Source organism: Notechis scutatus, chromosome 10 (assembly GCF_049901735.1).
Source record: "Notechis scutatus isolate UNSWTSFEM ecotype Mainland chromosome 10, rNotScu1.2, whole genome shotgun sequence".
In the NCBI taxonomy this organism is placed as follows: Eukaryota; Metazoa; Chordata; class Lepidosauria; order Squamata; family Elapidae; genus Notechis; species Notechis scutatus.
In genome coordinates this window covers 17,296,327-17,309,714 of record NC_142018.1, presented here as the reverse complement: position 1 = coordinate 17,309,714, position 13,388 = coordinate 17,296,327, and the positions used below count along the sequence as shown (strand labels likewise).

At 41.9% G+C, this 13,388-nt stretch overlaps 1 protein-coding gene across 2 annotated transcripts in view; it reads right to left on the bottom strand.

Moving 5' to 3' along the window:
• THOC2 (THO complex subunit 2) overlaps positions 1–13,388 on the bottom strand; it is a 54,019-nt gene that overhangs the window by 19,994 nt on the left and 20,637 nt on the right. For both annotated transcript variants that reach the window (XM_087972145.1, XM_026674777.2), the window contains exons 13-23: positions 10,850–10,891; positions 9,452–9,582; positions 8,756–8,857; positions 7,953–8,037; positions 6,741–6,834; positions 5,845–5,925; positions 4,829–4,925; positions 3,782–3,899; positions 3,052–3,231; positions 1,511–1,675; positions 693–968 (exon numbers count right to left, since the gene is read on the bottom strand). In XM_087972145.1, the coding sequence (XP_087828271.1) occupies positions 693–968; positions 1,511–1,675; positions 3,052–3,231; positions 3,782–3,899; positions 4,829–4,925; positions 5,845–5,925; positions 6,741–6,834; positions 7,953–8,037; positions 8,756–8,857; positions 9,452–9,582; positions 10,850–10,891 (1,371 nt within the window). The remainder of the gene's footprint in view (positions 1–692; positions 969–1,510; positions 1,676–3,051; positions 3,232–3,781; positions 3,900–4,828; positions 4,926–5,844; positions 5,926–6,740; positions 6,835–7,952; positions 8,038–8,755; positions 8,858–9,451; positions 9,583–10,849; positions 10,892–13,388) is intronic.

The following is a 13,388-nucleotide window of genomic DNA, read 5'->3' as shown; positions in this document are numbered from 1 at the left end:
TGATATTCTTTACTTCCGCCATCCTGTATCATCAAAGACACGTTCCTTTCAAAACGTGGGTGGAATTAAAACAAGGATTAATTTATAATTGGGTGGCAGCAACCAGGCCACTAGGCTGTTCCAGATTCTGGGCCCCAGGTGAGAAGCCTTAATTTGTGGTTTGTTTGCTGCTTGGGGAGAAGGAAGCAAGGCTGGCTTGTTTGAAGGAATTATATTCCACTGCTGTTGGTGTTGTAAATTTACTTCGTGTGTTATTATGTCTATAAAGAAGTTAATGAATCCTACTGACTTGAATCAGTTTCTCTGTGTGTCTGCTTGCTTGGATTTGGTTTTCTGCAACAACCTCGGATACTATCCACTGCGACAATTCACTTAACAACGTTGGCGAGAAAGGTCATAAAACAAGAGAGCAAAGTTTGCCTAACAAAGGTCTCACTTGACCACAGAAATTTGAGTGGGGGGGGGCAATTGTGGTAGTTAAGCCGAGGATTACCCGCATTTTCACAAATCTACCGTGTTTCTCATATAATAAGGCCGGGTCTTTTAAATTTGGGGGCAGGGGCTTAATTTCATTTCATGCCTATAAAACATGCTGGGACTTCCTATTGGGGGACGCCGTATTGTTGGAGAAACAGGGTAAGTATTTTGTAACGCACTTCCAAAAACATTCCCATTGGGAGTTCAATACCCACCATGTCTTGATTGTCGTCGATGGCTTTCATCTGGATTTTGAGTTTGTTGACTTCCCGTTCATAGCTACCCCGGGGCACCGCCAGGTCATACATGGTCAGGGACCAGAAGGTGGCATAGAACTGGGGACTGATATCATCCCAGACCTTCGGAAGGTGCAAGGAGATGACCGCGTCATGAACGGGCGCCATCACCAGTTCGCAGGACGTGATGTATTTGTGGACTTTCTGCTGCTGCTTATTCCCCTTTTCCGCTTTCTTCAACTCATCGTACTTCGACTGGTAAGGGGGAAAAAGAAGAAAACGCCAGCCTATAAATCAGGGGTGGCTAACCTTTTTGGGCTCCTGTGCCAAAAATTGTGTGCTCACTTGCGCTCGTGTGCAAGCACCCAGAAGGCAATGCGCATGCCCCTCCCCACATGCCCTGCACATGCGTGCGCAATCCCCCCTGCCGCCCCCTTACCTGAACTGTGCCTCCCAGCTGATTTTGGGCCTCCCAGAGGCTTGAGAAAAGCCTCTGCAGGCTTTGCAGGCCAAAAAAATAGGCCCCTTTCATCACTTCCAGTATTTCTGGAAATACAGGAAGTGACGAAAAGGGCCTATCATTCCGCCTGCAAAGCCTGTTTCTTGTCCGGCCTTCAAATGGTTTGGAAAATAGTCCGACTCACTTTTCTTTGTGGCAACCCCTGAGGTATTGGAACGCTTAAGTCTTAAAATTTGCCAAGATTGGACACGCTTGCTGAAGACTGTGGATAATGTCAGATGGGTTCTGCCGCTTTGAGGAGCATTAAGGGTTCTGTGAATGGGAAATGTGTACTCACCGAAATGTGATGTGCGTACATAGGTCTTGAAAGGAAGAAAGCAGCGTCGTGAGGAGTGTGAAATTCGTTACAGAGGACGTCGATAGAAGGCACTCGCTTAATATAGTCCTCTGTGCTCAAATTGGATGCCAGAAATCCACCAAACTGGACCAAAGTATCGTGGCACTAAAAGAGAAAAAACCCATAAGGTATTGTCAATCCTGAAGCTGACTTGACTTGAGGCCATTTTGAGGCTTCAGTGTTGCCACACTGGAGCTGAGTGACAGGGAAGGTGGGGAATAGAGATAGCTGGGGTTTTGTAGTCAAAACAAAACACTTTTTCCTGAGAACCAAGGACATTCCCACAGGTGGTCAGAGAGAGACGGAGTGAAGTTACTGGGCAACCAGACGGCACCCTGATTGGACCATATGACTTGATTGTTTGGGAAAGGGAAAAACTTTCTGTTAATTAGGTGAAAACCACGGGAATATTCAGAGTCGGTTTTCACCAGCCTGTGCCAATATGGTATATCCAATAAAACTGTTCTTTGACAGATCTACCTGCCTCGGAGTCCTGTTTGCAATGGGTGTATTATGCCAGGGCTCCAGTAGTTACCCCCATTTAAATTAGGAGTCTCTTTCTCAAAGCTTAAATAAGATTTATTAGGAGAAGACATGCTGGTGCTGCCAGGGTGCAGCCGACTCTGAGGCACATCATTCATTGTCACTCTTGACCCTGGTTTCCCTCTACCCCCTGGGTGTATCGTAATTCATATTCTCCAATGAGACACATCCCTAGCCAAGAGTCATCAATCAAGCTCTCCAGTTAGAATTTTGCACGGCAGAAACTTTGGTCGCCTAGAAACTATCTATGAAAACATTTCTGGAATTCAGTTTCAGTTTTGCAAGCTGCTACATTGCTCCCAGCTCCCTTTCTGTTGACAATTCTAAAAGATCAGAGAAATATTTTATGAGTTGACATATTACTTGGAACCCTGACAGGTATAAGGCAATGACCAGATTCCTATCAGGAGGGCAACTGCCTAATTTCACTCGACTTACGATGGTTCATTTACATTCGAAGTTGCAACGACACTGAAAAAAGTGACCTAAGGCCGTTGTTCACACATACAACCAGTGCGGCATCCCAGGTGATTAAAATCTAGACTCTTGGAAACTGGCATGTACCTACGACGGTTGGCAGTGTCCGGGGGGTCACGGGATCCCCTTTGGCGACCTTCTGACAAGCAAAATCACGGAGAAGCTGGGTTCATTTAAGAACCACGTTACTTGCTTAACAACCGCAGGGATTCGCTTAACCACCATGGCAAGCAAGGTCGTAACATGGGGCAAAAACTCAAGTGCCTTTCTTAACCATGGTAAGTTTGGCTTACCATTTGCAGTTGCAAATTGAGGACTACCTGCAGAGCGCAGATAATTCAGCCAACCCAAACTAAATCCTCCCGTTAGCCTTCATGCGGCCTGTGAATACAGCCTTCTGGCACGCGTCTTTTAAACATTTTAAGGCAATAAAAAGAAACACGCAGTTCCCTTCGGCTTGCCTGATCGTACAGCTTCCCCACCAGCTTCAAGTGTTTCTCCCCTCCTTCTTGGAAGATGACGCCGTTGCGCTGCTGAGCCATGAGAAGGCACAGCGGGAGAGCGAGATCGTGGTCCAGAAGGGCGTCTTTTAATCTCTGAGAAGATTTCTTCGTGTTCCTGATCTGACCAAAATAGCCTCCCTGAGCAAAGGAATGACAACAATTTTTTTAAAAAGGTTAAGGAATGGAATGAATAGAATAGGAATAGAATAGGAATAGAGTAGAACAGGAGTAATTAGAGTAGAATGTAGAATAGAATGGAACTAGTATTGGAACAAAACAGAACAAAACAGAATCGAAGAAAATTAGAATAGAGAATAGAATAGAATTAGAGTAAAAATAGAGTAGAACAGGAGTAGAATAGATTAGAGTAGAATGTAGAATGTAATGGAACTAGAATAGAACAGAAGAAAATAGAACAGAAGAAAATTAGAATAGAATAGAGAATGGAATGGAATAAGGAATAGAATAGAATTCTTTACTGGCCAAGTGTGATTGGATACACAAGGAATTTGTCTTCAGTGCATAAGCTCTCAGTGTACAAAGAAGCTATAAGAAACCCACCTTCCTCACCAATGACTGCCACTTAAAACACAACGAAGAAACTTATAAGTTTCTGCTAAGTTTGTTGCTTCCTGGCATACTTGAAAATCACCCATATTTTCCTTTCCCTTCAATGTGCAACACACACCTCTGCCTTCAGCTGCTCCCCGCCAGTCATGGCTTCTAACTGTTCCATGGTCATTTCTTCGGTGATTTCAATTCCGGCCATTTTTTGTACCACTTCTTTCAAAATGAGGAGGTCAAAACTACAGGGGAAGAAAAATTATATATATATATAAAGAGGGACGAAAAGTGAAACAAAACTAAGAAATGTATTCCATGGAGACAAAACTGGTTTTACAGTACGGTATATATTACCCCAATCATATTAGGACCCTCCCACAACACTTTTTGAAATTCTTTGTGTCTGTCTCTATCTATCTATCTATCTATCATCCATCTATCTATCTATCTATCTATCTATCTATCTATCTATCTATCTATCTATCTATCCACCCATCCATCTAGAAGAGCCGTAGTGGCACAGTGATTAGAATGCAATATTGCAGGCTAATTGGGCCCACTATCAGCAGTTTGATCCTAACCAGTTGACTTAGCCTTCTATCCTTCCGAGGTCAGTAAAACGAGGATCCAGATTGTTGGAGTTAAGATGCTGACTCTGTAAATCGCTTAGAAAGGGATGTAAAGCACTGTGAATAGGTGCATAAGTCTAAGTACTATTGCTATCTATCATCCATCCGTCCGTCCACCTATCTAATTTTTTAAAAATGTCCCTCTCTCTCACAGGGTGACTCTGGGTGCTGTACAAATGGAAATTGCAGAGATGGGTGGCAAATAAATTTAATAATTAATAGTGTTTTATATAGAAAGCACAATCTGCTTTTCTCCACGTCGATACAAAAGGAGGACAGCTGTTGCAAAGACACGCCCCAACTAAACCACATTAGAGGCGGTGGAACTGCATGCATTCCATAGATGCTGTGATATTTTATTTTTTAAAAATATGCAATTTGACTTGCACTGCTTAAATCTCCTAATCCAGGCGCTGGAAGGCAGTTAAACCAGCCCCATCTGCTCGCCCAGCCATCCATGCGTTGAGATATTAATGCGAGCATATTTAGCGCTATGTTTAACATGATGGCTGCAGAAACAAAGACAGCAAAATTCCACTCACCTTTTCCCAGCCTTGAGTTGATTTGCCACATACTGGAGGAGTCCTGCAAGTTCTATTGGGTATTTTCGAAAAACAGCACCACAAAAACTTGCCAAGCCTGAAGTAAACAGGGGAGAAGAAATAGACCAGAGTAACTACCTAACAATGTAGTCCTGACCTTAGCAAGCCCAGAAATTATTACTTTTGGTACCCATGTTATGTAGTTCCCAAATATTCTAGTTGATGAGTTATCTATCACCCATCCATTCTTTCTCTCTCTCCCTCCATCTTGATTCTATCTACCCTGTTTCCCTGAAAATACAACCTACCCTGAAACTAAGCCCTAGCTTGATTTTTACATGTGTACCCAATATAAGCCTTAACCCCCAAAATAAGTCCTTATTAAGATCCCGCCTACTCCAGAGTGTACAGGTAAAAATTAAGCTAGGGTGGGGATGTGGGGGGTGGAGCTGCCCTACTACTTACCTTTGGCCCCGACACCTGCCTTGCCAGCCCTTCTCTTCTGCAGCTGGCAAGGCTGGCAAAGGCTTACCTGAAGGCTTCTGTAGCTGATAAGAAAGCTCTGGATCGATCCAGAGCTCTGTTATCGGCTACAGAGGCCTTCAGGAAAGCCTTGCCAGCTGGAGAAGAAGTTCCTGAAGGCCTCTGACAGCGAAAAGGAGGCCGGGGGTGATCCGCGCACGTGAAGTTAGTCAGTGGATGACATCCTCCGAAAATAAGACCTGAAGCCTTTTTTGGAAGCAAAAAAATATAAGACAGGGTCTTACTTTGGGGAAAACACGGTGTCTGTCTGTCTCTCTGTCTATTCATCCATCCATCTATCTCTCCCTCCCTCCCTCCATGTTGGATGTGCATGGAAGGCATCTAATGGTAGCTTTTATTTAAGGTGTCCTTTTTCATTGTTTTGTAAACCCCTCTGTACTCTTCCAGAAGACTGCTGCAGAAATAAATCCAGTAAAGACCAGCTGCCTCCAGTCACTTTAGTTGGGTAAAACGTACAAAAGACAAATGCTTACTCTGAAGCCAACTGGAGATTGTAGTGTCATCATGCTTCATCCTCTCCTTCTCGGGATTTGCCAAAGCTTCAATTATGCAATCTTGAACGATGTTAAGCAAGAACTCCACCGAGATGTTAATGTTAGCATTAAAACATATTACAGGGTGATGACAGCTGAGACAGTCTGGTGGAAGAGAGTATGTGTATCTTTGGGTCTTTGGTGTTCTCTGAGCTGGGTTGTTTGCTTGCAAGACGTTTCATTACCCAACTAAGTAACTTCATCAGTTCTTCATTAGTTGTAATATGGATAATGAAACGTCTGTAAGAAAACAATCAAGCTTAGAGAGCCCCGAAGATCTCAAATTCAGTCAAGACAAGGCATCAAAAGATCTACCTCTGTGCTGCTACATTTCTTAGTAAATACCACTAACAAAGGAAATATTTTTCTAGCCCTCCCATCGCTACGTAATACTGCTAATTCTGAAAATGAAATAGAAAACATACTCTTTAAGGAGTGTTTCATTGAGAATAGCTGCAGTTCGATGATGGGGTGGATTATTTGATCGCATAATTGAGGCTTAATTCTATTGAACAAAATTATACGTAGGTATTCTATGTAGGTAAAAATTTAACATTTGTGCCACATTGCAAAAATAAATAGGAATTCTTACCACCTTCAAAAAGGTGCAAGAAAAGAAACACTTCAAAACAACTAAACCAAAAAGAAATTTAGGAGCTATCAGTCACTTGTGTAAAGCGATCGAATTTCTGAGTCTGAATTCAATACGGCAAGAGCTATTATTAGCCCTAAATGGGGAGCAATGGATCACCCTGGAATCACTTGTGAGCAACAACGGAGGAAGAAGGAATGTAAAACAAGATAGATCAAAGTTCCAGAAAACTGGCAAAGGATACAAGCCAAAACATCGTAGTTTAGTGAAGTGAGGTATTTCAAGGAATCAACAACTGGAGTTATTAAGTTATCGTATTTCTGGATCTGGGACAAAATCTGAAAAGAATTAAGTCAGAATGAAACATTTAGAGATATATCTGCACATTGGTGAGTCTTTCAAAGCCTTAAGAGAAACTATTTCTGTGACTGGCAGGTAGCCCTCGGGTTATAATCATTCAGTGACTATTCAAAGTTACGAAGGAACTGAACGAGGGAGATTTAGGACCGGTTCTCTGAGTTTTAGACATTGCCCTGTCCCTGCGATCACACAATTGTGATGTAGGCATTGGGAGGCCTGGCTTGCGATTACATTGCAGTAAGACATAGTCACAGCATCATGACTTCTGATGCCTGCTGGCTTTCCATAAGCAAAGTCAATGGGAAAGCCAGCAGGGAAGGCGAAAGTTGCCCTGGCCACTTTTTTTGCTCGTTTACGCTCTATAGCACCACCCTGTGCTATAAACACACATGCACACACACAGAGAGATGTACACATGCCACTGGTAGCCCTCACAGTTTTAATCTGCCAAACTCCTCAGCTTGGACTCCTGTCTTTTCCTGCTTAATGACCTGTACAGTCCTGGGGTTACAATGGTAACCATGATTTGCTGGTTTTGCTATCACTACATAAGGCAATTATTTGATTTTGTGCTATATGACCAGGGGTGGGATCCAACCGGCATAACAACTGGTTCGGGAGTGCGTGCATGCCCGTCAAACAAGCATTTACCTTCTCCAGCTGATGAGTGGCACTCAGCTATGCCGCGCAAAGCAGCTGAGGAAGAAAATGCAGCCACTAAAGGACAGCCTAGAGCCCAGGTGGGCTGGCAAACAGCAGACCAAAACCTCACCCCAGCAAAATCAGTTCAGTGTCAGCTGCTCTTTGGAGCTACAGGTTCTATAGAACCGGACCGAACCGGCAGGATCCCATCCCTGTTTATGACCAAACTGCTTTGTGGCAGAAATTCCTGCCCCAATTGCCACTGTAACCTGAGCACCACAATCTCTTCTCACTCGATCCTTTCCTTTCCTTTCCATGTTTACAACCAAGTTACAGTGCATTAATAAGACCATCTATTGTAACATTTTGATGAAAGTGCAGTTTTTAAACTACGCAGCTTCAGCACATTTGCTGCGACAACAGACACATATTGCAACTTATCTTGGCCACCTACATAGTCAAATAAAATGGTTGGGTTGCTGTGACTCAGTTTCCCAATTTGTCTTCCAGAAGGCTTTACGTTCTCCTTCGTTAAACGCCTGTAAGAAAATACTGTACTTTAGTTCCTTTCTTTTGCAGCTTTCTCTTGCTAGTTACAGAGAAATTTATTTTACTCTCCTATGAATAAAGTCTAAGATTGTTATCTCCAACTCCTGGGGGAAACTGCATGTATGGTCACATTTCATGCATAATGTATTATCTTGAATTTAAGGGTGTAAATCAAAATAAGAAATCCTACTTATTTTGGTGAGACGCCAAGTATGGATTTTTTTTTCTAATCCAGAAGAAAATTAACCAGGTTTTAATTCATCCTTTATTATTTAAGCTGGCACTATTTAAACAACAATTCCTGAGTTTCACACTGACTACAGGAAGTTTTGCTCAATGTTATACCTGAGGAAATATAAGTGTGGTACTCTTGTCATATAACTTAGTCATATAATTTAGTCAGCAATCCTATACATTTTATGAATAATCTCTCCTGAATCATATAGGATGCAAATGAATATATAGGTTCAAAATTAACTTTATGAGGACACCAACATCTGCCTTGAGGTGAAGAAATTAACTTTTGCAAACTGAGTGACCAACTGTACTCATGACCAACTGTACCCAGCATGATTTGGAGGACTAATATAATGTTCTGGACTTCTCCAGAACATTCCATGCTAGGCTTATCCAGAACATTCCATTTCAAAGTGTCTGGTTTTCCACAGACTTAATAGCAATACTTATTCAAACAAATATTGAACTTACTTCATTATATATTTGGCTCTGTCGATTATCTGAGCTTTAACTTTTACTAGCAGCGGATGGCTATTGTATGTTTCGTTCTTCCACTGGCCGTAGAGACGATACCTAGTACAGGACACAGAGAGAAAAGGAAGCCATTTACATATTTTTTTTATTCTAAAAGCACTGAAATATTATTAAAACGTGTTTCCCTGAAAATAAGACTGCCTTAAATTTTTTTGCCACCAAAAAAAGGCACCAGGTCTTATTTTCAGGGGGTGTCGTCCACTGACTAACCTCACTTGCGCACATCGCCCCCGGCCTCCTTTTCGCTTTCAGAGGCCGTCAGGAACTTCTTCTGCGGCCAGCAAGGCTTTCCTGAAGGCCTCTGCAGCCAATAACAGAGCTCTGGATCGATCCTGAGCTTTGTTATCCGCTATAGAGGCCTTCAGGAAAAACTTGCCAGCTGCAGAATGGGCCAGTAAGGCAGGTGGGTGAGGCCTGGCTGCAACTGTCTGAAAGTAAGCAGTAGGGCGGCTCCACCCAACCCTATCTTCACCCTAGCTTAATTTTTACCTGTGCACCCTGGAGTGGGCAGGGTCTTGATTAGGGCTTATTTTGGGGGTAGAGCTTATATTGGCCACGCATGTAAAAATCAAGCTAGGACTTACTTTCGGGGTAGGTCGTATTTTCAGGTAAACACGGTAGGCAATTACTCACCGGTGCTGGTATGGAAATGTTTTAAACATCCCCCAGAGTTCCTCAGACATGCACGCGTTACAGTCCATCAGGGAAAGAGAAGGAAGCAGGACCTGGTCAGTGATACTCAGCAAGCAGCTGAATAATATCTCCTGGGGAAGCGGGAAGAGAGGAGGGAAACCCAAAATTTAGTAATGCGGGGTCCTCTTTTTCATTTTGCTCGATTTGATTTTTTCTTTTTTCTTTTACAACTTGGTCAGGCCCAAAGATGCTTTTTTATTTTTCAGGAGGCAACTGGACTTTTTCTTTTTCTTTTGAAGATGTTTCACTTCTCACCAAAGAAGCGAAATGTCTTCAAAAGAAAAAACAAGGAAGTCCAGCTGAAAAAAAAAAAAAAGCGCACCTTTGGGACAATTGTGACCCGGATGACTGTGGATTTCTACAAACTTTGTCAGGCATATTATTTCCAATAAGACTCGTTTCTTTATTTATATGTCAGTGGTTAAAAAACAACAACAACCCCAACTCTTACTTTAAATCATTCAAATGAAAGAAAATAAGAGCCGATGGGTGAAATGGTGATATTTGCATGACATCTCCTTCCCATCTTGGTACCACTTGCAAAGGAGAAAACTAGGGAGCAATTGCAATCGAATCCACAAGATTAGAAGACCCTGCCCCCCCTTCACAAAACAGTATGACAAAATTGCAATGAATTGGAGCTTCTTATGTAGAGAAATTTGCAGCTTGCAAACCCTGGGTTTAGAAATCATCTTTGGTCTTCTAACATTGCTAATACTGAAGTAGGATGTATAAGCATTCTCGAGTAATACTGTAGACCAGGGGTCTTCAAACTTGTGGACTTCAACTCCCAGAACTCCTCCTCCAGTCATGTTAGTTCAGGAATTCTGGGAGTAGAAGTCCACAAGTCTTAAACTTGCCAAGTTGGAAGACCCTTGCTGTAGACAATCAGAACTGATTTTTAGGAGGTGCACAGAGAAAGTCCAAGAATATATGCATGGTATCCTGAAGGCCTTAACATTTTTTCATCTTCTCCCTTCCCTAAAATCAGGTTTATTTCACAGTCAAGTAACCTCTGATCTGTTGGGAGAATTGCTTTCTCAATTCCATAAAAGGGAATCGATCCTTTACAAAAGCACAAGACTTTTACCCCTGCACTAGACAGACTATAAAATATTATTGGTTAAGAGTCTACACCTTCACATCCTAGAAGTTGTGAAGATGACTAGAATGGCAGGCGATAAAGAGTCAACCCTATGGGGTGTGACTTGTACAAAGCCTATGTCAGCCAACAACGAGTAAGTGTCACTGGATAAGTGACTGTTAGTTCTATCTTGCACCAAATATTACAAGGTCTGTTAAGGAAGATTTTTCTTTTTTTTAAAAAAAAGAACCAACCATTTTCTCTCGGTCCTCTTGTTTGTTTCCGTCCAACTGGTACTACAGGAAAAAGAAGATAGGTTAACTGCAAAGATGTCATGGCTTAAGACCAAAGAGACAATCCCAAGCATGTTAATGAAAACCTGTCCTCTTCCAAGTTTCCGAGGGAAACATCTGAGTCAGAAGAATCATGGCGGGATTGAATTTTTTGGACCTCTGAAAGGGAAAGAATGGGGTGTGGCATGCAGGAGGAGAACTCAAAACTAGGGATCTCCAACCTCAGTTGGTTACAATAACTCTCACAAATTACTCCGTATGTCAACAGTTAGAAAACTCCCAACCCTCATTTTAAATCCTCAAATGCTTGGTAAATTGGTGGCATTCATGATGACATCTCTTTTCCACCTTGGTTAAACCTACAAAGGAAGAAACTCTTATTGAGTTCACAAGATTAGAGGTGGTTTTTGGTCACATTATTAAAAAAAAAAAAGATGTTGAAACTTTGGAAAAAGGGCAGAGAAGAGCAACAAAGATGATTAGGAGGCTGGAGGAGAAAACATATGAAGAACGGTTACAGGAACTGGGCATGTCTGGTTTAATGAAAAGGAGAACTGGGGTGACATGACAGCATGTTCCAGTATTTCAGGGGCTGCCACAAAGAAGATGGAGTCAAGATCTTCTCCAAAGCACCAGAGGGCAGGACAAGAAGCAACGGGTGGAAACTAATCAAGGAGAGAAGCAACTTAGAACTAAGGAGAAATTTCCTGACAGTGAGAATGTGGAATGGATTGCCTTCAGAAATTGTGGGTGCTCCATTGCTGGAGGTTTTGAAGAAAAGACTGGACAACAATTTGTTTGGAATGCTACAGGGTTTCCTGCTTGAGCAGAGGGCTAGACTAGAGGATCTTCAATGTCCCTTCCAACTCTATTATTCTGTGAAATGGTCTAACTCGCACTTAAACACCGAACCCTATGTAGCTTGGCATTACTAAGCGTAGTTTTGCACCTATACATCATCTGCTTCCCCTTTTCAAAATGGCTGCAAGAAAACACACAATGATGTTGGCTAACTGAGTTTTGCAACCTAGCTTCCAACCTTGAATAGCGTGTTTTAAGCTTAGGACCTCCAGAGTGGTTGAAATGAACCGGAAAGAAGCTGCTTGGAATCATATCCTTCTTGCATGAACAAAGGAAATGCAACGCAATGCAACCAGACCATGAGCAAAGCAGAACTTAGCAAAGTATTAAACCCAGCAAATGGAGGGGAAAAGAGTTTACTTTACGCCAGTGAACATTAATTTTTCTAATTAATGTTAGTTCTAGACTGAGCCGTGATTTGAGCTTGCTTTTAATTAGTTTGGTCAACCCGTTTGTGTTCTTTTTGGGAGAAAATTGGGAATAAAAGGATTTTGAATAAGCAATTCTTTTGTTCCTCATAACTGTCCCAGAAAAAAAAAAGAATGTAAACTTCAAGGCTGCTTACTCACATTATCCCAAGGAGGAGTCAGGGATACCTGCAAATCAGGAAAATGTGACAACAAGCGCCTTGTCTCCAACAAATGAGCAGACAGTTAAGACATGTGGTACCAGAGAACTAAGAAACAAAATCAGCTTTCAACCCTACACTGCATTTTTATTTTGCGAGACATCTGGAGATAGCTCTCAGCAACCTGTCAAATCCTGACTTGGGTTTACAAGAGCTTATCTAATTAACAGATGTTTAGAAGATAAATTTCACCGCACTTTGCACAGAATCCACTCTAACTGCCTGTCAACTATTTAACAGTGAAATTATATGGGGCATTTTTGCTGTCTAAAGAAGAGTACAATTTTCCTCTCACACTAGACTGACAACAGCACGTTATTAAACGTTACTTGTACTAGCAGCAGAATTCCCAAAGAAACGTGAGAGAATTGGGCATTAAAAACATCGACTTGCTTCTACAGTTTTAATATTCACTGTTTAAACTGGCCATTTAAGACAGCAAAGGCTTATGTTAACTCAGTTTTCTCTTCAGCTGCTTCCTTTTGAAACAGCTTATGAATAATAATGATGATGATAATTTTAAACATGAAAAATAGCAGAAAGGAAGAATGAGACCTGTAAGCTGTCTTATGGATACCTTAATGGAGAAAGAGATAGAATCAAGACCACGTGAAGTGTTAATACCACTCTCTAAAGCCTTGGTAAGGCCACACTTGGAATCCTGCATCCAGTTTTGGTCACCACAATACAAAAAAGATGTTGAGATTCTGAAAAGAGTGCAGAGAAGAGCAACAAAGATGATTAGGGGACTGGAGGCTAAGACATATAAAGAACAGTTGCTGGAACTGAAGATGTCTAGTTTGATGAAAAGTAGGACTAGGGATAACATGATAGCAGGCTTTCAATATCTCGGGGTTGCCACAAAGAAAAGGGGGTCAACTTATTCCCCAAAGCACCTGAAGGCAGGACAAGAAGCAATGGATTTAAAACTGTCATGACTTACAACTATAATGGGCAGGTTCCCTTATGGTTGTAACTCAAGGATGATGCTGCTAAGACACTGAAGGTACA